The following is a 22,851-nucleotide window of genomic DNA, read 5'->3' as shown; positions in this document are numbered from 1 at the left end:
ACTCTATCCAGAAGCTCAATCACTCTTCCTAGCATCAGTTCTGAACGTGTTCAGTTATTATCCATCTCCTCGTATCCTGCAGTGCTGGTTACTCTTAAAATAGTGTTCCAGGCTTTACCTTTTCCATTCTACCTAGTTTGTGATATAAGGTACCCTCTCATTCGCCTCCTAACAACACTGAAAAATCTGTCTTTTTCTAGCCTTTCCCTCTTATCTCACTCCCAGTTACTGTTACTCCTCTGCACTGAGGATGCAGGGTGGGTTTGAAAGGACCATGCACTGCACCTCATTTTTTTTCATGCATACCAGTACAGTGTTATTACAGCAGTGCATATTTTGTAATTTAAAAAAAACGAGACTGTTCAAGCGTATTTATATAACACGTCAAAACAGCTTTATATGTACTAGCTTATGTACTATAGGCAGTCTGGGATCTGGGTTGCAATGTTTAGCTGCTTCCTGGGCTTGTCTTTTTAAGGCCAGTGCTGAGGTACTACCTTTGGGGAAATGGTCTAAATAGGCCAGAGAGGGGGTTTGTAAATTGCTGACTCCTGGAAAGAAACAGCATGCCTTTTTTCTGGCCTTTTGCTGTATGTTGTCTGGAGTATTGCGGATATTTTCAAAGCTTTTGTATAAATGTGCAAAATGTGGACTTTCATCGTAGCTGATGTCCTTTGACTCCAAGGACCATGTAAGATTTTCAACCCTTGGCAAATGTTCTGCTTCTGCACATGTGAAGGGTCTCTGATACTAATTTTGCATTCGTGTTCCTATTTTAAAGAAAACTTTCCAGCCGCTAGAGTTTATTTAAATGATAGCATTGATCTTACTAACGCAAAACTCATCAAATAGCATAGTAATGAATTCAATTAAAGGTGATAAATGATCTAAAACAATTTAAAAATCAGTGCAGCAATCCATGTCCAGCTGCTTTTAATCTGGCAAAAATGTAGAAATGATTCCCCATCTACTGTTTGTTTCTCCCAACATATTATTACATAGACCCTGCAGCACAGAAGCAGGCCATTTAACTGGTCGGTATTTATACTCTCACAAGCCTCCTTCTCCTCTAATTATCTCTTCCCACACTGCCCCCATATCCCTCTATATTCTTCTCCCTCACGTATTCATCAAGCTTCACCTTAAATGTGTCAATCCTACCTGCTGCAACCACTCCGTGTAGTGGCAAGCTTCACATTGTCACCACTGTGATATTCCCGATAATAAAGATATTTCTCCTAAATTATTTATTTGATGTGTTAGTGGCTGCCTTATAATTATACTCTCCTGTTCTGGACTCACCAACAAATGGAAACAGTTTTTCCACATCCACCCTTCATGATTTTGAAGACCTCTATCGCGATGCCTCTTAGCCTTTGAGAGAAAAGACACCAGTCTCCTCAATCTTTCCAAATAATTCATCTTCTCAATTCCGGTAACATCCTTGTAAATCATTTCTGAACTTTCCCCAGTGCTTCAGTGTATCCTTCTTGTAGTATTCCTCTCTCCCAGTAAATGCTGCCCTTTCCCAAACTAGTGTCCTTCATAGTGATGCTACGCATCTTTCCCAAGAGATATTTACCCTCACCCATCCAGCTAGACTCTCACCATGACCACCATTGCATAGAACCAGAAAGTGAATCTCCTCAGCCAACACTGTTCATTCCCTTACCAAGATAGTCTATTGTTCTACAAGTCCCATTTATGATCTTCTCTGAGGCAACACAACACAATTATGATCTCAAGGCCACCACCAATCTCCTAGATGCTGTACCCCTTAAAACTCTCATTTTATGTCAGCTGTGGCTCAGTGGGTAGCACTCTCGCCTCTGAGTCAGAAGGTTGTGGGTTCAAGTCCCACTCCAGAGACTTGAGCACATAATCTTGGCTGACACACCCACTGTAATGCCAAGGGAGTGCTGAACTGTCGAGGGTGCCGTCTTTCGGATGAGACATTAAAACCGAGGTCCTATTCCATCATGTCTTCATCTTCAGCTGCCATACATTTAATGTACACATGCTTCAATTTTGGTATGTTAAGGTAGTCTTTAGAATAATAATTGCAGGGATAAATATTTACTACTTTTAAAAAATGTTTTAAACACATGTAAGTACAATGTAAAACAAAGAACAGTGGAAATAATTGGTTTATTTTAAGTGTAAGGAGCAGTTGTGTCTTTCTCGCAATTATTTTAAATTGGATGCTTCTCTTTTGTCTATGCCTGTACAAAATGAATCATTTTTCCAGCTGCTTTTCTTTGTGGATTATGGGCCACCTTTTATTCCACAATAAGATTAGAGTGAAGGCTCAATTTTTTCCACTTCAGTAGCTGAAATGGAAAAAGTGGCATCTACGTCATCTGAGCAAGCCTTTCTATATTGTAAATAATAAAGCTCTCACTATTTAAATGCACCACTGTGCACATTTATTTTTCACTCTGAGATCTGTGATCACAGCAGAAGTGTTACTGACAAGGCCATTTGTCTCTCAGTCTTTTAGAGTCAGAATGTTCATTTAATAAAAGCTTGGTCAGCAAGCACCTGCTTTCTTTAAACAAATAATATCTTGTGATAAGGTGCAAGTAGTGTCAGCAATCCTGGTGGGAAAAGAACATCATTGAAATTTAACCATTCACCCACCACAACCTACGCAAGTTTAGAAGTGGCAAATTTAATGAACTTCGTTTGTTAAAAGTCATAACTTGCAAGCTATGTTGGTTTGTACCATGCTGCAGATTTATACTTCGTGGAACTCACCTTAATGCCTGGAGTAATATTTTCCATATTTCTGGCACATGTTAAGGGGCCTCTTTTGTTTTGACACTAAGGAGGTCATTTTAACCCAATTCGGCAGGCAGGAATTCCCCCAGGATCAGCTGGAACGCACGCCTGTTTTACACCCCGCCCAATATTACTGTCCCCTGACTTTCATGAGTAAGATCAGGCGGGGTGTGAAACCAGCGTTGCCCCCGATCGCGTCAGCTTCCCTCCAGGCAGGTTTGGTTCGAGCTGCTCCGTAAGACTCCACCAAATAGGAACAATGTGTAAGTTTTTCCTATCCTGCCTTTTCCTTGAACACTTTGTTCTCCACTTTTGATATTTACAGTTTCTTTTTTGCTTTGTTCTTTTACAGAAAAGCCAGAGCTGGTACAACGTAAGTCTTCCTGTTTAATATCTATGTTTTCTTTGTGTTAGTCGTCCATCAGAGCACAAATGATCCCATTTGACCGCTGTAAGTGATTTTAGTCGAATCTAATTTTCTCATAATTGCATGTGCTCACATATTAATAAGCATTGGTATAAATTGAACCCGCTGCATGAGTGAATAATTTAAGTGAATGACAGGTCATTGAAAGACCAATTTCAAACCGAAGTTTCCCAGTAATGTACAGCACGAGGCCTTTTGAATCAATTTGGCCAAAAACATCTTGAGCACGTTTGCAACGTTTCAAGAGGCAGGTTCCTGTTGACTGCCTTATGCTGTATCAGCCTCTTGTTATCACAAAGAGAGCCACATATTTTTTTTTAAAAAGCTTCTGGGTTTGAGAGGGAGTGTCAAGTGCAGCAGTAAGACCCTGCAAGAGAATGTACTGGTTATTATTGGTCATGTATTTACCATGATAGGAGTGGGCAAAACATAAAAAGGTGTCAGTGACCATAAATGCCTCGACTGAATTGTTGGTGCAACAGGCTGATTCTCAATCTGATTGCTAAATCTCCCATTCTCTTTGCTGCCTCAATCTTTCAAATTGGGCTGCAGTTGCACTAAAACAGTGCATCTGTTGAACATCCATGTAGGCCATTAATGCATCACTGTGGCTCACGTCTCACTTGGGCTTCAGTTGCAGTGATTGTTTTAATTTCTTTCACAACACGGATCAGCTCATGGGAGCAGCACATTTGGCTATTGTTTAAGGACCCACTTTGTCACTGAGTTTTTAAAAAAATCTTCTCTGGAACAGTCTAGAATGTTCCCACCATTTCCAATGGTGGATCCCTGTTTTAGATCTCCCCACCAGCCAGCGGCTGAGATAGCTGTTAATTATATTTATCACTATCAGCAGCATATGTGGCTTCCTCTCAATGAAGAGGTTTTTTTATAATGAGTTCACAAAACAAATTTTAATCAGGGGTACTAATGGTGCATGCTGAAATGATGGCTTCATCACATTGCATTGTTTACTAACTGTGCTTCCTTGCTTGCACGCAAGTAAATAGAAGAGTGTATGCTTAAAAGAATTTTATTGATGTCTTGAGCAATGCATTATTGATTACATTAACCAATAGTTATGCTTCATTATATTCAGCATTACAATGTTAAATATTAACACCATAACATGGGGTATAGTTGCATCTCTCTCTGCATGTTATGTGAATGATGCTAGTTTTAAATTGCACTGGGTATTTACTTCCAAGATATCAAAATACATTAAATACACTCGATCTTATAGTAATGAAAAAGGACAATTAAAAGCTGTCGCGAATATTCAGATTGCATGACTGGTTTCTTAACAAAAGGTAACCAAGTGACACGACATCCAAGAACAAACTCTGTGATTCTACACTCATTGCATGTAAAGGAATCTGATGTTCAAGTACTGTAATGTGGCATAAAAACCTAGAAGCAGTTAAAATGCCAGTTTCTGAGCACAGCATAGCGCATGCACTAACAACAGTCTATGGATATACAAATTCTGTTTTACGAGGTAGACGTGTTACCAAATTATAACAAATGGTATAATATGTTGAACGGCCGCCTAGTGTTTGATCATTTTAAACGGTACCAGCAAAATAGAGGCTGGCTTATTAAAGCTGATTGCTGTAGTTTTATGCCAAACTATGATGTCCCTACTGTGAAGTTTATATCTAGGGTTACAAAAGGCAGGGTTTAAGATTAGAACTAACCAGATATTATCAAAATTATTGTTATAGTAGCCCCTATGGGACTATTAGTGCTTGAGACTGAACTCTTCATAATGTATGTTTAAAGGACTGTTGTCATCGGCAGAAGTATCTCTCTTGCATTTTTGAAAATATATAGTTGTTGCACCTGTCCCCAGGACTCCCGACACCTGCCCGCTCAGTGTCTCCAAACTAGACCACGGTTGAAGTACGTAAATACATTTCAGTTTTTAGCAGGCCTTTTTCATTTGTTTATAAAGCCACCACATCATAATTGCATAAACCTCCACATAAACACACAATGCTATCATTTGTGTGTGACATCATGATGATGGAACTACTGACTGGCTCCTCCTGACTGTCCCTCCTTCCCAAATGAAGGTTTGCCAAAAGCAGTTTGTGACAATATTGTTCCTTTACTATCAATACTCCTGCAGACCAGTGGCAGAAGAGTCGGTAACCAGAGAACACAGATTTAAGGTAATTGGTATAAGAACCAGGGAGGAAATGAACATTTTTATTACGCAGCGGATTGTTATGATCTGAAATATCTTGCCTGATAGATTGGCGGAGTCAAATTTAGTAGTGACTTTCAATGGGGAACGGGATACATACTTGAAGGAGAAAAAATTGCAGGGCTATGGGGGAATGGCAGGGGAGCAGGACTGATTTTTATAGCTCATTCAAAGAGCCAGCATAGGCACGATGGGCCGAATGGCCTCCTTCTGTGCTCTGATTTAAATAACGTGGAGACATGCAACTTCCCTAGACTGTCGATACTGACTTTCTTTAACCTAGTGACCTGTTATATTCTCTGTAGAACATTAAGTGAGATCAGACGGTGACAGTAAGATACAGATGCATTCATATAAAATTCCTCTTTTCTCTACGTTAAACCCTTTTAAATAAATAGCTTTTGGTCAAAGGAGTATGGAATGGAAAAATGTAAGGGGACCCAGCAACTCTCATAATTCTGCAATATTTCATAGCCTGAGGAATTACGTGGTTCACGGATGATTTACTCTGAATTTCCCCCCTATTCATTTTGTTGTCTATGTGCACACACAAACTTGCCTTAGATTAAAACATAACTCCCAAGTCTGTGAAAACTATTGAAGAGTAAAATTGGTTGCGCTGTTTTGAAGTTGTGAAGAAGCTGCTATGATAACAGGTCACTGAAAGAAAATTTATCAATCTGTTAAGAATGTAGGGAGCGAATGATTTAGTTCAGTCAGCTCACCCTGTTATGTGGGTCAATGTACAAGGCGCACTGCGGCCACTTTCATCCCCTCCGATCACAGCACCGACCCTGTGCATTCTGCTTCTGCTTGAATCAGGAACGTTTTGAGTGTTTCAGCCAAGATCTGATTCATTTGCATTGTGCCACTACCTACACCTCATCTTCTGGATATATACAGCAGAGCACAACAACATGGTACCATTTCAAGACCCTGTCAAATGACCTCACTGGGAATTACTCCATTTTCCACGAAAGATGATGCAAATCAAGCATTTAGAAAGCTTGCTGTATTGCACATGCAAATCATGTTTGTAATTTACAAGAATTCTGCAGTTTGTGAACTCATTCTTTCATGCAGTTAGGGTCTTTCAGATATAAATATTATAACATTGTATTGAAGACAGAAGTTGACCGTGAGATTAGAATGTTATGAAGTTCAATAATTCTGTGTTCAACAAGTCATCGGCTGTAATGACACTGCAACCAAATTCAGCTGATACACAGAGGAGTTGCTTTTGACAATGAAATTGTGGGAGCTTTGTCTAACAAGTCACAACTTCTGATTTGCTTTCAGTGTTCAAACACACACAGGTCAAAGATGAGTGTTTATGTTTTGTTTGTTCTGTAGGTCTAGATTTAATTCAAATTTTAATGCACGCACGAGTCAGAGCAGTGACTGTTGGTTTGCGATGCTCTTAAGAGTGGTGATGATGATTCGTTTTAGTTAAACACGTCCACCATTTTGTTTTGAGCACTATCAGTCAGATAGATGCATCATCACTGAGTTCTTCCCCTTTCCTCATAAACAGTTAAGAATCTGATGGGTGAGTAAAACCCCTCCCCCCAGTATAACTCTTCATTAGACTACTGGGAATGAAAATGTGCCCAGTTACCCAGCACTCACATCTCACCAGATTCATTTCCTCTCGGCCAAATACAAAATGAATACAGTAGGAGTCTGAAAGGGGATAGTCTCATTGCAAAGAAACATTTTCTTTCAGAATCATTATAAAGTATATGGTGAAGTCTGGGGTGTCCAAACTTCTTGGGGGAGCTCATTTTTAACAGTTTGGAAAGTTAGCGCAGGCACTAACGATTTCAAACTTTAAAAAAATTCGCCGTTTGCTCTCCAAGAAGGAAGTGGAGCATAAATTATTGGAGCGCTAACGGCAGCACACTTCAGCAGTGCTGCACACTGGGCCGTGCAGCGCTGTCGCGCTCAATGGCTCCTTCCCTCTGTTAAAGGGAATGGCCATCGCTGCAGGCTCTGCAATAGAAAAGGCACCTACCTGGACACCAATGCAGCGGTGATCCCACGCAATCTGCCGGGCTGAATGATCGTGGCAGGAACCCATGAAAAAAACATCAGCCATGAAAGGTACGTTTTTTTTTTTACTTACCTCCGCTACCTCGCCTTTAATCATCACCCCCATGGAGGCCAGCTGCCTAATGCACGTCTCCTGTAGCTGTTGGTGTTTTCGCTCGGCGCTGCTGCAGGAGGCAGAAGTCAATTTCGGGTCCGGAGTGATGTGCACGGCAATGATGTCATGATGTGCAGCAGATCGGGGCACACCGCCGTAGCGTTGCCGTTAATTCCTGCTGAATACGGCGGGAGTCGATGTCAGCGCCGCACCCGGTTGCAAAGCCATTTGAACCCGAGTGGCGGAAAGACACCCAATTTCTCCCCCCTTCTAGGACTAGTCTTCAAGGACTGCATCTGTGCCTGTGATGAAACCTCAGGAACAACATATAGGGGCCGAAATTCAGCTCCCCAGAAAGTGGTGGGTCAGGTGGCGGAGTCGAGCGGCCGCCAACTTCTGGTCCAATGGCTGCCGCCAGCGAAATTTAGCTTGGGGTGTTTTCTGGCGCTCTCCACTTCCGCCCCGCTGCTGCCGACCGTCCTAAGTGCATCAGCAAGGGGTCACGCCGCTGATCTCCCGCACCTCCCGCGAAATTTAGCTCCAAAACAGCTTTTTCTGTCGGTGCACCTTGCTTTCAGTCTGTGAGCCCTGGCAGCACGGCAGTCCTTCAAGAGCAGGGCGCACTGCCATGGCCCCCATTTATTTCTTTGTCGGCCGACTGCCAGATCGGTCTGACAATTATGCCCCCGGGTTCGGCCGGGCCGTCAACGGGTGGTCTGGTGCCCCCTCTTGGGTACCAGATCACTGTCCCAGCCGAAACCCTCCATGGTGGCCCAGTGGACTGAAGTTTCAAAATGCCGAAGGCTCTCCCTTTTAAGTGAAGGGGGGAGTGTGGTGAAGCACACGGGTCATGATGTCATCTCCGCTGCTGACTGACAGCGGTGGAGTCTCTGTCCCGCCTCCACTTCCACCCCTCTACAGTACTCACAGCCTCACTTCCGCCCCCATTATGACCGACTTCCGGTCCGCTTCAAAAAACCGACAAAGAGTTGAATTTACCGAAAGAGGCAACCTCAACCAACGCGGCGGAAAAAACACTTCAGGAGCAGAAGGTGCGACCCGGTTCAGGCGGAGGTAAATTTTGGCCTCAAAGTTTAAATTTAAGGTCCCATTAATTTTCATACACTTAAAGTTGCTGACACTAGCAAATCTCCGTGTTCAGATTTAGGATTTATCCAATAAAGAGGTAACAGTGCTAAGAACAGGCCTTTGGAAACCTTCAGCCCCACAAAATTCACAGAGAACAAAGCAACAAATAACAATATTGGGGCTGGGTTACCTGGGCTTTCAGGGTGGAATTGACAGGGTGGCCCACAGCCTGATATTTCCATATCCTTGATTGAAATGCTCCTATTAAATGGCATGTACTGCAGTATATTCCATTTCCCAAAAGAATTGCATTGGATAGACCCTGGAAAGTGCTAATATTTTAAGCACAGGAGTTGTAGTTTTCTGCTTCTGCTTTTGCTAGTCCATGATTTTCTGCCTGCTCACTTTAATAGATGAAAAATCTGAAGGTGATAAGCGCAGAAATGGTAAATCCTGGCGTTCATTCAAACCACTTTGTGTGGAACTGTGTTGGCCGAACAGTATAAACACCATCCACCTCTAGGTGGCGCCAAAGTATGCACTTAGGTTTCTGTGTTTGAAACTCTGGAACAGGAGTAGGTCATTCAGCCCCTTCGAGCCTGTTCAACCATTTAATTAGATCATGTACCCACCTTTGTCCCATATCCCTTACTTAACAGAAATCTTAGTCTTGGAAATGTCAATTGACCCAGCGTCCACGGCCTATTGGGGAACGAGTTCCAAATTCCTACTACCCTTTGTGTTTACTGATTCGAAATCTACACAGCTTAGCTCTAATTTTAAGATCATGTCCTCTTGTTCTGTATTCTCCCACCAGAGGAAATAAGTAAGCATAATAGCAGAAAGTGGTGGATGACTTTATGTTGGTTGCTTTTTTGTTGTCATAAACTACAGAGTGGCACAGAGCTAAACAGCAATTTAGCATCGCTAAAGTGTTTAGACCACCTATTGAATTAATCTGGATTGATCCAGTCTGCATTAACTTTACTCGTGCAGCTGCCAGGCATCAAAGACTGAGTAGATGATGATCTGTCCCTTTAACCCAAATACAGATTTTCCTGATCGGAATTTGTTTCTTTGAAGTAGAGCAGATTTAATGTGTACCTTGTTCAGACTGAATCTTGAAGCCTCTATTCAGACTTGGCAATGAATTTAGTGACAATGCTGTCCTGTTAACAATTTTTGGGATATTTGGTAAAATGGTTTGTTCAGATTCAATTTTTTCACTCCCGTTTTCTCCCTATCCAAAAAACAATGACTCATTCTGGGGTGGGCTTCTGAGAATACCTGCCTGCTTCTGTTATCTTGCTCAAGTGACCATTTCTCATCTAGGTAGCACATTTTATGCTATTTCAACATGGACCATCCCAGTTCAGCCTCACCTGACATCCTCAAACATGCACTTTCCAGGAGCAGTAGATGGAAGTGAGCAACTGTGGGTGTTCCATGGATTTTCCCCTCCCTGGCCCAGGGCACTGAGCCCAACTGTAGAACCCCTTTCCTTACCCTAGCTGTGACCAACTAACTCAGCACAGACTGAATAATGACTGGCATGTTCAAATTTATACAATCCAAGAATCTCAGTGCTTGTGTCAGACTTGCCAGTGCTTGTTTGAAAGTTGGGTATCTAAGTGTACAGTAATTGAATCTAATATTGGGGCTCAAATGACTGTTAAAATTGTTTAAATTTTGTTTCCTACCTCTGAACTTATTATTTGTTTATTTTCATAGCTTCACACTGTTCCCTTGGGGAAAAGCATGAAGTAGTGAAAGGATTTACAGGCTGATTAACTCCTTCCATGACCATCTTATACCAGCTCATAGGGTGATCAGTTCTGTACAACAGGGATGGGAGGGTTATGGGCTCCCACAACCCATATGATGGAAGTGGGGGGGGAGAGGGGCAGCGACACCCAGAATTGTAAAGCCAAAGCTCTGGTCTCCATTCGGGACTGTCTGGGGTGGGGTTCGAACCCAGCACCTTCTGACTCACAGGTGGGAATGCTACCACTATGGCAAAGGCTTGTTCCAGTTCTGAACTTGTTGATTAGATTATTGTTGTATTTACACTCTTGATATCCATTATATTGTCAGACCAACTCAGTGATGGTGTACTCTGAGAGTTCATCCACACATTCTGGGAAAACGCTTTGCTGAGTCAGACCAGAACTTCAGTTCATTCTTGCATTACTTCCTGTTGACATTTTGACATGTTATTTTCCATGGCAAGGCTGTTTTTCTCCAATCCTTGCCCAGAACAGTCTTGCTGACAGCAAGCAAATTGCTCAACATGGTCATTCATTTGGGAATTCCACGATTTGAATGTTGATGTGATACATCCACTTGCCATCATCCCATGAGCTGTGTGTTCAGACTAGGCAGACCTGCGATGGTTTCTGTTCATTGACTTTTCCAATCCATTTATAGTTCCCGTCCATTTATGTCCCCAATTCATCGATGGCCCATCCATGGACTTTCCCTATTCCTGGATCCTTCCACGCCACCACCAACTATGCATGCCAAATAAGGTCGTCTTCTGCATACCACTGTGTCAACCAGATAACAGGAGCTTTGTTTGAAAGGGGCAACATTGTCATCACTTCCCTCGTGAAAAGCAGACATCAGTTTGACATGGCAAAGAAGCTTTACTGGTAACATGGACCCCAATAGTGCTGGGTTCCTCACACCATCCCGAAGGCCTACATGAACCAAAATATCTTCTATTAATGTCCAGGTGATGTCAGACCATAGTAATCTCATCATAATCTGGTGGGCACTCTGAATGCCTTCATTATACAACAGTCCACTGTGGCAGGATTATTTGATGGAATAGGGAGACTGGACGGATGACGACTCTTCGGAGGCCAGACCTAGCTGATGACCAACCACCTCCCCGCCCCCCAGCCCACATGAAACCCCAGAATGCAGATATGGCGAAGCACATTCCTTAACCAGAATTCAATACAACATACATTAGGTGAGAGAGTTTGGTGATATAACCCTGCTAAGGTCTTCTCCATAGGGTGTCATTCAAAGGGATCCTTGATGAAAGGTATATAGGAAGGAAAGGACAACAAATCCACAGAGAGGAGCAAGTGATGAGAGTTATAGAGATAGAGGAAGAATTTTCATAATTTATTTTCACTACAGCTAGGGGAAGAGTCAATTCAGCTCACAAAGACAGGATTCATCATTGCTACCCCAACATGATTTGTTATATTTTCAGCGACCTACATGAATTTATTCTGATGTTAGAATTGTATAGAGGCTCCGGGTCCTGACCACAGCTTAGAATTAGTTTCAAAGCAGTTAGATTGAAAGCTGGCTGGCAGAAAGGAACTTGATTTCATATTGCTATTGAACTGCACAGGCCACTTTGCACACATCCTGGCTCAGGAGAGCGAATCCAGTTGGATCAATCTGATCTGAACTTCATTTCATGGTGAGTGTGAAGAGACGTTTTTAGATTTGTTGCTTACTAAACGCCAATATCGCTCCCATTTCTTTGCCTTTAGGCAAGATGTTACAAAAATGATCAAGGACAGGGAAAGATTTTTTGTCCTCCACCATGGAAAAATAATTTCAGGTTGTTCTTAGTTTCTAGTATTTTGAAACTTTGATTTTAAATAACAGAGAACATTTTCTCTGTTTGCTATTTGTAGTGAAATTTTAAACATGGCAAAAAGGACAGATTTATGTTTTTATTACAATTAACAAACAGGAAATCTTCCCTTCCCTCAATAAAATCTGAATTTGGTTGAGAGTGCACTGTTTCTCAGTGCTGTAGAAGTGAGGGGGTCTTTCTGATTGTTTACCCTCTCCAGCAGAATTTGAAGCTACTGCCAGTGTCGCATATTCCTTTGATTTCAGGCTCTGACTGGCTTTGTGTGGTGCAGTTTGATTTTTATTTAGTCTCTTTTTTTTTTATACCTATCTGTGGACCTTGTTTTTAGCTTGAGTCATGTCTGTATTGTTATGAAACCGTATCTCTCTTATGTTTCCTTTCTTTTCTTCCCTAAAACTTTCCTTGTTCCGTTAGCATGAAAGACAGCACATCATGAGAGTAAGCACCATCTCTTTTTCTATTCGTGTTGCATTGAGACTATGTACTCTTCAGTAACATTGAAAAGCCGAATGCTATTGCCATTTTAAGAATAAAATCGAGAGCTTCATGTGACTTCAACTTTATACATTGGATTTTTCTGCTGTTTTTGAATGTTTTGGAAGCGGCAGCATTTGAATTGTTTAGAAAAGACTATTTGGTCTTGGTTCCGATGACGTGACATACTGTATGAGTGAACTCAACAGATTTATCATGTGGCATGAACCTCAAGATTAAATGATATTACCCTCACTTAATCAACAATTGCATTCTATCATTTGTTTTTTCTATTCATGGATGTGGGTGTCACTGACAAGGCCAGCATTTATTGCCTATCCTGGACTAGTAATCCAGAGACCGAGACTAATGATCTGGAGACATGAGTTCAAATACTACCATGGCCCTAATTGCCCTCGAGAAGGTGGTGGTGAGCTGCCTTATACAACAGAGTGGCTTGCTAGGCCATTTCAGAGGGCAGTTAAGAGTCAACCACATTGCTGTGGTCGGGAGTCACATATAGGCCAGACTGGGTAAGGACGACAGATTTCCTTCCCTAAAGGACATTAATAAATCCGATCGATTTTTAGGACTATCTGGTAGTTTCATGCTTGCCATTACCTATTTACCAGATTTATTTAACTAATGTTAAATTCCCCAGCTGCCATGGTGGGATTTGAACTCATGTCTCCAGATCATTAGTCTAGGTCTCTGGATTACTAGTCCAGTAACATAACCACGATGCTACCGTACCCTGTTTTGTGGCAAAATGATGTGCTGATGATAGTTGAAAGTAGACCTGAAATGTCATTGATTAAAGACAGAGAGAGGCTATTGCGATATCATCACTGCAGGATGCTGTAATACTGTCATCTGATTCAGAGGAGAGTATATTAAAATAAGTTTCAGTTCTAAAGCAAAGTAACAGTGAAATTAGAAGCCTGTTACTTCTTATTTTACAGTTTCTTTGTTTTCTGAACATGAGTAGGAAGGTAATGAATGACTTTGATTTGGAAAGGGCCGTGTGAGTTCTGACATCACAGCACAGTGATAGTCAGTTGTGGCTCTTTATTTACTTTAATCAATAAAGGTGCTCTAGAATTATACTGCACACATACACTATTGATTGCTTGGTTTTGTAGTGTGTTGCATAATGTATCATCATAGGCAGTCCCTCGAAATCGAGGAAGACTTCCTTCCACTCTAAAAGTGAGTTCTCAAGTGACTGTACAGTCCAATATGAGAATTACAGTCTCTGTCACAGGTGGGGCAGACAGTGGTTGAAGGAAAGGGTGGGTGGGGAGTCTGGTTCGTCACACGCTCCTTCCGCTGCCTGCGCTTGGTTTCTGTATGCTCTCAGTGATGAGACTCGAGGTGCTCAGCGCCCTCGGATGCTCTTCCTCTACTTAGGACGGTCTTTGGCCAGGGATTCCCAGGTGTCGGTGGGGATGTTGCACTTTATCAAGGAGGCTTTAAAGGTGTCCTTGAAACGTTTCCTCTGCCCGCCTGTGGCTCGTTTGCCGTGTAGGAGTTCCGAGTAGAGCGCTTGTTTTGGGAGTCTCGTGTCAGGCATGCGGACAACGTGGCCTGCCCAACAGAGCTGGTCGAGTGTGGTCAGTGCTTCAATGCTGGGGATGTTGGCCTGATCGAGAACACTGATGTTGGTGCATCTATCCTCCCAGGGGATTTGCAGGATCTTGCGGAAGCAACGCTGGCTCCAGCGATTTGAGGTGTCTACTGTATATGGACCACGTCTCTGAGCCATATAGGAGGGCTGGTATCACTACAGCCCTGTAGACCAAAAGCTTGGTGGAAGATTTGGGGTCTGAATGTATAGACACACATGCCAAACTGGTAAACATTAACAACTCAAACACTGCACTGAATTGTTGTCATAACTTAGATATATAAAACAGGTATATACCCAATATTCCATCACTTGTAATGTGGAAGATTGTGGCAACATTTCTGGGATTTTCCTTAATTTCTTGTGGAGAAATTTCAAACTTTTGCTTGTATGTTTTGGTGCTCTGTACTGTTGCTGGATCTGACGAATTGCTTCAAAATTGTATATACGGCTGTCACAGTGACATGAAGGCATTCTCCCCCCTCCCCTCCCAATTCACAGAAGCATTTTTCTTCCCCCTCTTCAGACCCCAGCTCACACTGGCACTCTCTACCTCATTCCCCCATTCGGGGCTGAAATTGGTCGACGTACTGCCGACGTACCGCTCAAAATTACAAAATTCGTCAAAAAACACCGACATACTTCCCACCAGAAAATTCATCAGTGACATACCGCCGGGTACTGCCCGGCCATGCAGACCGCCAATGTACCGCCCAAAATTACAAAATTCGTGACTTACCACCGGAGCTGCAGACCGTCCTGGAAAAGGTGATTTTAAGTCGATCTTCAGTGGGTGGTATGTACCGCCAGGAGTGGTGTTCACCTTCATCCACAAACACAAGCTACCGGAAGCTGGATCCAGAATGCTGCCTGTGAAATGTGGATGATTGGCATCTATATATGTTAGGGAGTGCCACCAAAAATCAAATACTGTGTGCGTGATCGCAGCCACAAGGCACAAAGGACCTGCTTCACAGCAAGTTCAGCTCTGTATGAGTCTGGGACAATTTAGACTGGTGCTTTCAGATTCTGATAGTACTCGGCCTGGCACCCAGAATGCGCTGGACAATTCGCTGAAGTGAAGTTATGTTTCTGCGCAAACTCATTAGCATAAACCCGAATGAAAAATCTTCCATGAATCAGAGCAATCAAGCAGCGTAATTGAACCTAAGCAATTTGTGACTGGAGCAGGGCCAGTGGTGCTGGGTGGGGTCAGGTCATATAAAAAGCAGACTGAGGCTGATGATCACAGGGTAAGAGATTGCAATTGTCCGTTGGTCACTGCTGCCTTCAATTAACTAATTACTGCAGCAGAGCAAGATACACATTGTGACTTCAATTGATTGCTGGTTGCAGGTCTTTGATGTACCAAGGGCAGATCAATTGACTGAAGTTAAACTGAATTTGAAGTAATTGCAGCAGCAGCAGGAGAGACCGACCTGGATCAGGCTTCAATTGACGGCTAGCCACTGCAGGCCGGGTGATTAATGCTGGATTAATGTGACCACGGGTGCCTGTATGCCCGAGATTCTGGACATAATATAATGAACTACCGCAAATGGGTGTAATCGGCGGAAACTTGTCATTCTGACCTGGGGGTGTGGCCAGATTTATGGACGGGGATTGCTTCGGGTAAATGGACTTTGGAACCAGTGAAGAAGATGGCGGATACTCCAGCGTAAAATGGTTATGGGCCCAACTCACTTGCGCTTAAAATTCCACCATCATTAGCATTATTTCATGAATCATGTAAGCTGATCTTAAAAACATACTTAATTTGTAAGTATTTTGACAATAGTCTTTTTTTAAATTGAAACCCTTGTAGTTGATGTTTACTCCTGAATGTTCACCATATGGCCTAGTTAATGACCAGATGTGTCTAAGCATGCAAGTTCATCCCTGGAGTATGGAACAGAGCGCTGATAAATTGGGTAACCGCGTAGGGCATTCATGAAATCCCAGGGATCCCGAACAGAATCGGCACAATCAGGTGTGACAGCCATCACTCGGTTGTTTGTATTGGAATCCCCATGTGGAATTTTAAGCAGGGTGTACACATTTTGCTAGCTGCAGCTGGTGTAGTGAATTCCGAGAATACAACACTCTACCTAGAATTTGAAATCACTAGTTAGAATTGTAATAAACTGTTTATTAATCCTGTATATAAAGTGCCAGAGAAAATAAAATGTTTCCATCTGTGTTCCCTGGTTCAGAGCCAAGAATGGTACGAGTCAGCAGCAATGGTAAACACCCGAGTACTATCCCAGCATCACAGCCGAGACTGTAGCCATCAAACGGCTCACACTTGAAATGTTAACTCATTTGTTCCCCCCGTGGATGCTAACCAACCTGCTGAGTGTTTCTCGCATTTTTTCCGAAAGTGGGAGCAGACCCCAGGACATCATTGCAGCGTTTGAGGGGCCTTAAAGAAAAAGGCAAAACATTTTTGTTTTAAATAGGGGGAAGGAACAGATTTTTTTAAGCGTTGGCTAAAAATAAACCCAATGATAAAATGAATAGCTCGAAGAAATCCCGATATTGAGGTTTTCTGTGCAGGTTGTAGTATTAGATTTTATTTCACACAGTTCAATGAATGTAACAGCTGAGAGCTAATACAAGACCCAGAGATGCTCTTTGGAGTAAAAATATTTTCTGAATAGAAATATAAAAATGTGCTATTGGTAAGCTTTTGATCCTAAGAACAAAGAAACCTTTTAGTGATTTACATCAGGTGTTGGCTGCTGTGTGTCACAATATATAACATATGTTAAAGAGTTGCTTTGTGGATATAATACTGCATCATAAATTGAGTGTCTACCTTGATCCTCTCTTCAAAGCTGGAAATTGTACTTGGATGTTTTGACTTAGTTCATTAAGACATCTTATTGGAGCCCGACTTGGGTATGTGCTTGCCAACTTTTGTCGGTTTTCTTGTATCGTGTTTCTCGCAGAATAATTAATTTGTGGATCAGACTCTGAGTAGAAAGCAGTTGATACTATGTTAAATAACTGCTTCACAAAGAGATGGATAAACATCTGGCTGAGAATGGGATTGAAAGTTATCAGGATAGGTATCTATTGAGGTGATCAAATGCTCTGCAGGATATTAAACTTCCTGTGTTGCTGAAGCTGTGGAATTTTCCTCCACTGGCCCAGAGTTGAGTTGACTAGTGGCGATGGATTGATACTCTTGAGTCCTGCTTGATATCTTTTGGGAATCAGGGAGTATAATGCAGATTGTCCTCTCAGTGGACTAAATATAAAGAGTCCATTTCATGCTTTTGTAGATTGTACAGAGTTCGTGGAAGGAGCAGGTTTTCATGAGTGATCTTTTCTCATTCCATGCTTTCTAATGTAAAAATACTGCACAATGATAGTGAATTGAAAAACATAATTGTGCCATTAACCATCCAAAACATAAACGGGACGATTTTCGGCAGCACGTTTTAGGTGCGAAAAATTCTCTGGTTTAGCCTGTGTTTAGTGCAAGACACCATCTTGGTAAAGGAGTTGAGGCCTGCGCTAGGAACAGCTAGTACTGATTAAGGAGGCTGCACGGCGTTTTGGTGGCTAGCACTTGTCCTAATGTCCTCGCCTAACAGTGACCAGCTGTTTGGAAGTAAACAAGTCATTGATGCTGATTTCAAGCACTACTTAAAGGGATACTCACCATTTCATGATCATTGCTGCTGGAGCTATGAAGAGGACTTCTGAAACATATCTGGAGAACTTCTGGGACATTTTGTCAAGACTTCACCAACACTCAAGCAACATTTATTCTGGAAATTTTCCGAGCACTTCACCTAAAAAGAGTAAGTGCTGTGCAACTGCACCTTATAGGAGTCACCAGGAGAAAGGGAGTACCTGGTCATGGACATCTTGCTAGGGGCCCCCTTTAGTCTGGACGAGGAATCGGAGGAGGACATGAGGCCAGGCAGAGCAACAGCAGCTGCTTCAGGAGAGAGGGACAGGAGGGCGAAGTGACATGGCATCCTCCACCCCCCATGCCCCCCCTCTCTCCCACGGGTACAGGACGCCCCCCCCTCCTCCTCTGGACCTCCTCCACCATGACCTCCAGTGCCGCCTCCGAAAACTTGTGCTCTCTCCCCCTTGGTCCCTGAGCCATCCTGCAATGTGCCCCTGTGTGCCAGCCAGAGCACTCCACACCTTCAGTGGAAGTGGGTGCAAGAAGCCACAGATACTGCTTCACAAAAATTGCATCTAATCAACACTTGAGTGCTAAGCCTACAAGTGATGTATAAAGTGGTGTATGATTGCTGGCTATATTTGCTGGAGGTTAATTATTGGAGCATTAGTATTTTTGTCTGGAGCTTAATTTACCACATTGATGGAAATTGTCCTTATCAACATACTAACAATTATTCTCAAAGGGAAAAGGGCCTGTACTTGATTCAGAAAACCTGGGACAGACACCTGGGAATTAGATTTGATCATTGTGGGAATGTTTATCCTAAAATATTTAATAATTTCACATTATGCCTGCAGCAGTAATAGAGAATCGTTCCTGTAGAAAATGTAGGACTACTTCCACTGGTAATTCTATGCTGTTCGCACAACTGAAGATCCAGTTTGTGGATAGGCACAGTGGCTTAGAGTTTCTGCTAGTTGTACATTTTTTTTTGGCCAAAAAATGGCCAAACCAGCGCAAAATAACAAGGAATTTCAAGCACACATTACGTCAGCGCAAATCAACTTCCACAATCTTTTGCGCTAATGCACCCACAAAAATGACCACGCCCTCAGATCGAATTAATCAGCATAGCGAGTTTCCGCTAATTGCGCCCGTTTGCAGGTCTTCGAGGAGGCTCTTTAAAATTAAGCTTTTTTTTAGATTCACGGACTCTAATAGGCAGCTTTTAAAAGCTTTTGAATATTAAAAAATATTGAATTTTAGTTGTAGATGAGAAATTACACTAACATTGAAAATAATCGACTAAACAAACGTCATAGGTTTATTTTGTGAACCCAACGATTTTGGATCAATAGTAAACAGAAAATAGCTGAGAGTTTCTGCTTTGGAACCTGACTACACCAGTGTAACTAGGAAATGGTTCTGTATCGTTTTTTAAATTCATTGTCAATTATTTAAAATTGGGTTACTCATAGTGGTGGACTGGATATTCTGATTAAAAATGCTTTTTGTTGTGATAAACCCATTTGCAGCTGTATTAATTAAACTGCACCACACTTGAATATAACAAGGAATATTTATTCATGCAAATTAAAAAAAAAAATTACATTCTAAAACACTGCTCGATTGTGCTCGTTCATGGCAGATTTTATTTTAAAAAATCAGTTTTGAAAACCAGCGCAATTTGCGTCCAGATTGCCGATTGCCCCCAAAGTTTGGTTAGTCGATTATTTTCAATGTTATTATGTAATTTCTTGTATACACCTAAAATATGTGAGAGATCAAATTTGGATTATACAAGCTATGACATGCAATGAATGAGAAATGACAATTTCTGCTGGTTTTCATATCTTTGAGCATTTTTCGGAGCTGCACAGTTTACTGTCTAGTGCAAGCTGAGGAAAGCCTACTATATGATGCCTGTTTGAAGATGTCTTGCTCAGAGCTGCAGACTTTTATTTGAGCTGTGATGCCTTGGCAAGCTAGCAATCCAGCAACTTGCCAGCTTTCAAGTATCTACATATTCATCTACCTCTCTTCGATCTATAGTACTTCTTTTCTCATTACAGATCTTTCCTCTACTGCTTGCTGTCGTGTACACGTAAATAACTGACAAACTGAGCCAGGAGAAAAGTAACAACTTAACTATGCTTTTATACAACCCAAAATGGTGTCCCAAAACCAGCATGAGCCAGCATGAGTCTAGCAACTGTGACTAGCTCCTGCAGGGTCCGAATGCCCAGCCTGTGAGCTGTAACAAACAAATAGAGTATGAACACAACATATTTCTCCCCATTTTTAAAACCACAGTCTATGTACAGACAAAGTTATTGAGATAGCCAGATCGTGTTCTGATACACTGAGACTGGCGTGGAGCTTGCGGTGTTTCATCGAGGTTATCGATTGGGAAACGGAACGGTGCCTCTGTTCCATCCTGCTGGTCTGTTGGCCTCTGAGTTAGGATCAGTCTACGAGCATTCCACCAAGTTCCATCATTGAGTTCATAGGTGTGAGGGCTGAACTTTTGACTGATCTGTTTTGGCGGCGAAAGTGAAGATGCGAGCTTATGACAATGGTTTGGATGCTTAACTCTGACCCAATCTCCGTTCTTCAGTTGGGGCTTTTGAGCACTGTGTGACTTCGCTTTTCGTTGGTGTTCCGAAATCTCGGATGCAAGTGTAGTTATCTTCGCGCTAGGTTTGGCTGGGGGTTTGAGAATGTCCAGTAGCGAAGATTCCGCCCAATCATGAGCTCAGCGTGTTTCTTCCCCATTGCAAGTGCTTTGTCGATCGGTATGTGCGGAGAATGGTTTGAACCACTTCGTCGAATGTTTGGCCTGTTGTGAGGTTGGCTTTCAAACCCGGTTAAAACGGTCAACACCTCTGTTACATTGAGGATTGTACCGAGCAATAAGGCGATGCTTGATAGCATGACAAATAAGGAAATCCGTGAACTGGATGGACACAAACTGTGGTCCATTGTCAGTGATTATGATGTCTGGGAGGCCTCACTTCGTGAACATATGCTGCTTAATAGTGACGATCGTTGATGAGGTCACTGAACTTGTAGCGATTTCGGGCCTTTTGGAATGCAGGTCATGTACGACAACAAGGGAATGCTGGTGCTGTGGAGTTGCTTCAACTGGACCGAAGATATCCAACAGAAGTTGTTGCCACGGTCTTTATGACCATGGAATGGGCTTCATTGGCGCTGGTCGGATGTTTGTGGTCTTTTCGCTCAGATTGCATGCTTTGCAGTGTTGAGACGAAATCCTCGATGCAGTGTCAATCCCAGGCCATCAAACTGAATCGTGACATCTCTGTTTCATGCGGACAATGCCAGGGTATCCATCGTGTGCCAATGAGAGAACGCGCTGTTGAAGTGATTTGAGAATTACTGCTCTATCACCACAAGCTAGGCAACCATCATTCCAAATGGAAAATTCATCGCAAAGTCTGTATAATATTTTCAGCTCTTCCGGTATTTGCTTAGGCCACTCCGTCTGGGGGAAGTGGCACATGTGCTGGAGCGTAGCATCACGCTGTGATTTGGTTTTGAGTTCGTCGCAGAAGACAAGGTTTCTGATGGACTGAGTGATGATCGACGTGACATACGTGTCGTCATCTGTGAACAAGTCAGCACCAGAGTCCAAAACAGGTGTCGAGCGGCTGAGTATGTCAGCTACGTGGTTGCGACTGCCAGCGATGTACTGTACTTCAAAGTTATACTGATGAAGGCGATCTGAACATCGGCTGATTCGTAGTGGTCTGTGCCCAGATCCAGTTGTAGCGAGTAGCGTAGTTAGTGCTTGGTGATCCGGAGGGTAAATTTCCTGCCATAGAGGTAGATGTGCCAGCATTCACATGCGTAGACGCAAGCGAGTGCTTCGCGTTCCCCTGTAGAGTATTTACGTTCTCCAGATGAGAGCAAGCGAGAGGCGAAGGTGGCTGGGCGTTCCAGGCCGTCAATCCATTGTGAGAGCACAGTACCCAAGGCGGTGCCTGATGCATTCATGGTGACATATGTAGTGGCATTCGGATCAAAGTGCACGAGGATAGGAGGGGATGTGATTTTCTCCTTAAGCGTGGTGAATGCCTGAGCCTGGGAATCTGTCCATTCCCAAGGGACGTCCTTGCACAGCAACTTGCGAAGTGGTTCGGCAATGTGCACATAGTGCGGGACGAACTTCAGATAGAAGTTGCAAGAGCTGAATAATGATGAAAGTTCTCCTGCATTTCCTGGATCGCGTCAAACACCTTGTGCAGTGACTCTGTAGCCCAGGAAATTTATTTCTCCAGCAGCGACTGTACACTTATCAGCATTAATTGTAATGTTATGTGTAGCAAGTCTAGCCATGTTCTTCCATTGTCCATCCGTGGACGACAATATCGTCAAGCAGATTGAGGGCTCCCTCTATGCCTGCTAGCATAGTAGTGACAATCTTCTGAATGCACTTGGTGCAGAAGATGGTCCGTAGGGCATGCGCCAATATTGCTACAGACCATCATGCATAGTGAATGCTGTGAGCGGTTTGCTGTCCTCGGCTAAGGTTATTTGCAGGTAACTACGGCGCATGTCGAGTTTCGTAAAGATTATTGAGCCGTGGAATTCTGAAGACAGTTCGTCGATGGTAGGAAGAGGGTACTTGTCGGGGATGATGACCTTGTTGACCTCTTTCTGGTCGATGCATATGCGGATCTCCTCATTTTTTTCACTAAGTTTGAGATCCAGATTGCAGAGTCGATGCTTTCAATGATTTCCTGAGATTCGAGTCGCGTTAATTCTGCAGCTCCTTGGTCGCGGACCGCGAATGAGAGACGG

General features: G+C 42.8%; 1 protein-coding gene across 9 annotated transcripts in view; it reads left to right on the top strand.

Annotated features, from left to right (window-relative positions):
* The window catches only part of gramd1ba (GRAM domain containing 1Ba), a 561,758-nt gene that overhangs the window by 445,661 nt on the left and 93,246 nt on the right, over positions 1 to 22,851 (top strand). For all 9 annotated transcript variants that reach the window (XM_070894375.1, XM_070894372.1, XM_070894374.1 and 6 more), the window contains one exon: positions 3,134 to 3,154. In XM_070894375.1, coding sequence (XP_070750476.1) covers positions 3,134 to 3,154 — 21 coding nt within the window. The remainder of the gene's footprint in view (positions 1 to 3,133; positions 3,155 to 22,851) is intronic.

The sequence above is a fragment of the Pristiophorus japonicus genome, chromosome 11, assembly GCF_044704955.1.
Source record: "Pristiophorus japonicus isolate sPriJap1 chromosome 11, sPriJap1.hap1, whole genome shotgun sequence".
Taxonomy (NCBI): domain Eukaryota; kingdom Metazoa; phylum Chordata; class Chondrichthyes; family Pristiophoridae; genus Pristiophorus; species Pristiophorus japonicus.
Note: the sequence above shows the minus strand (reverse complement) of the source record. Positions and strands in the feature narration are given on the sequence as shown.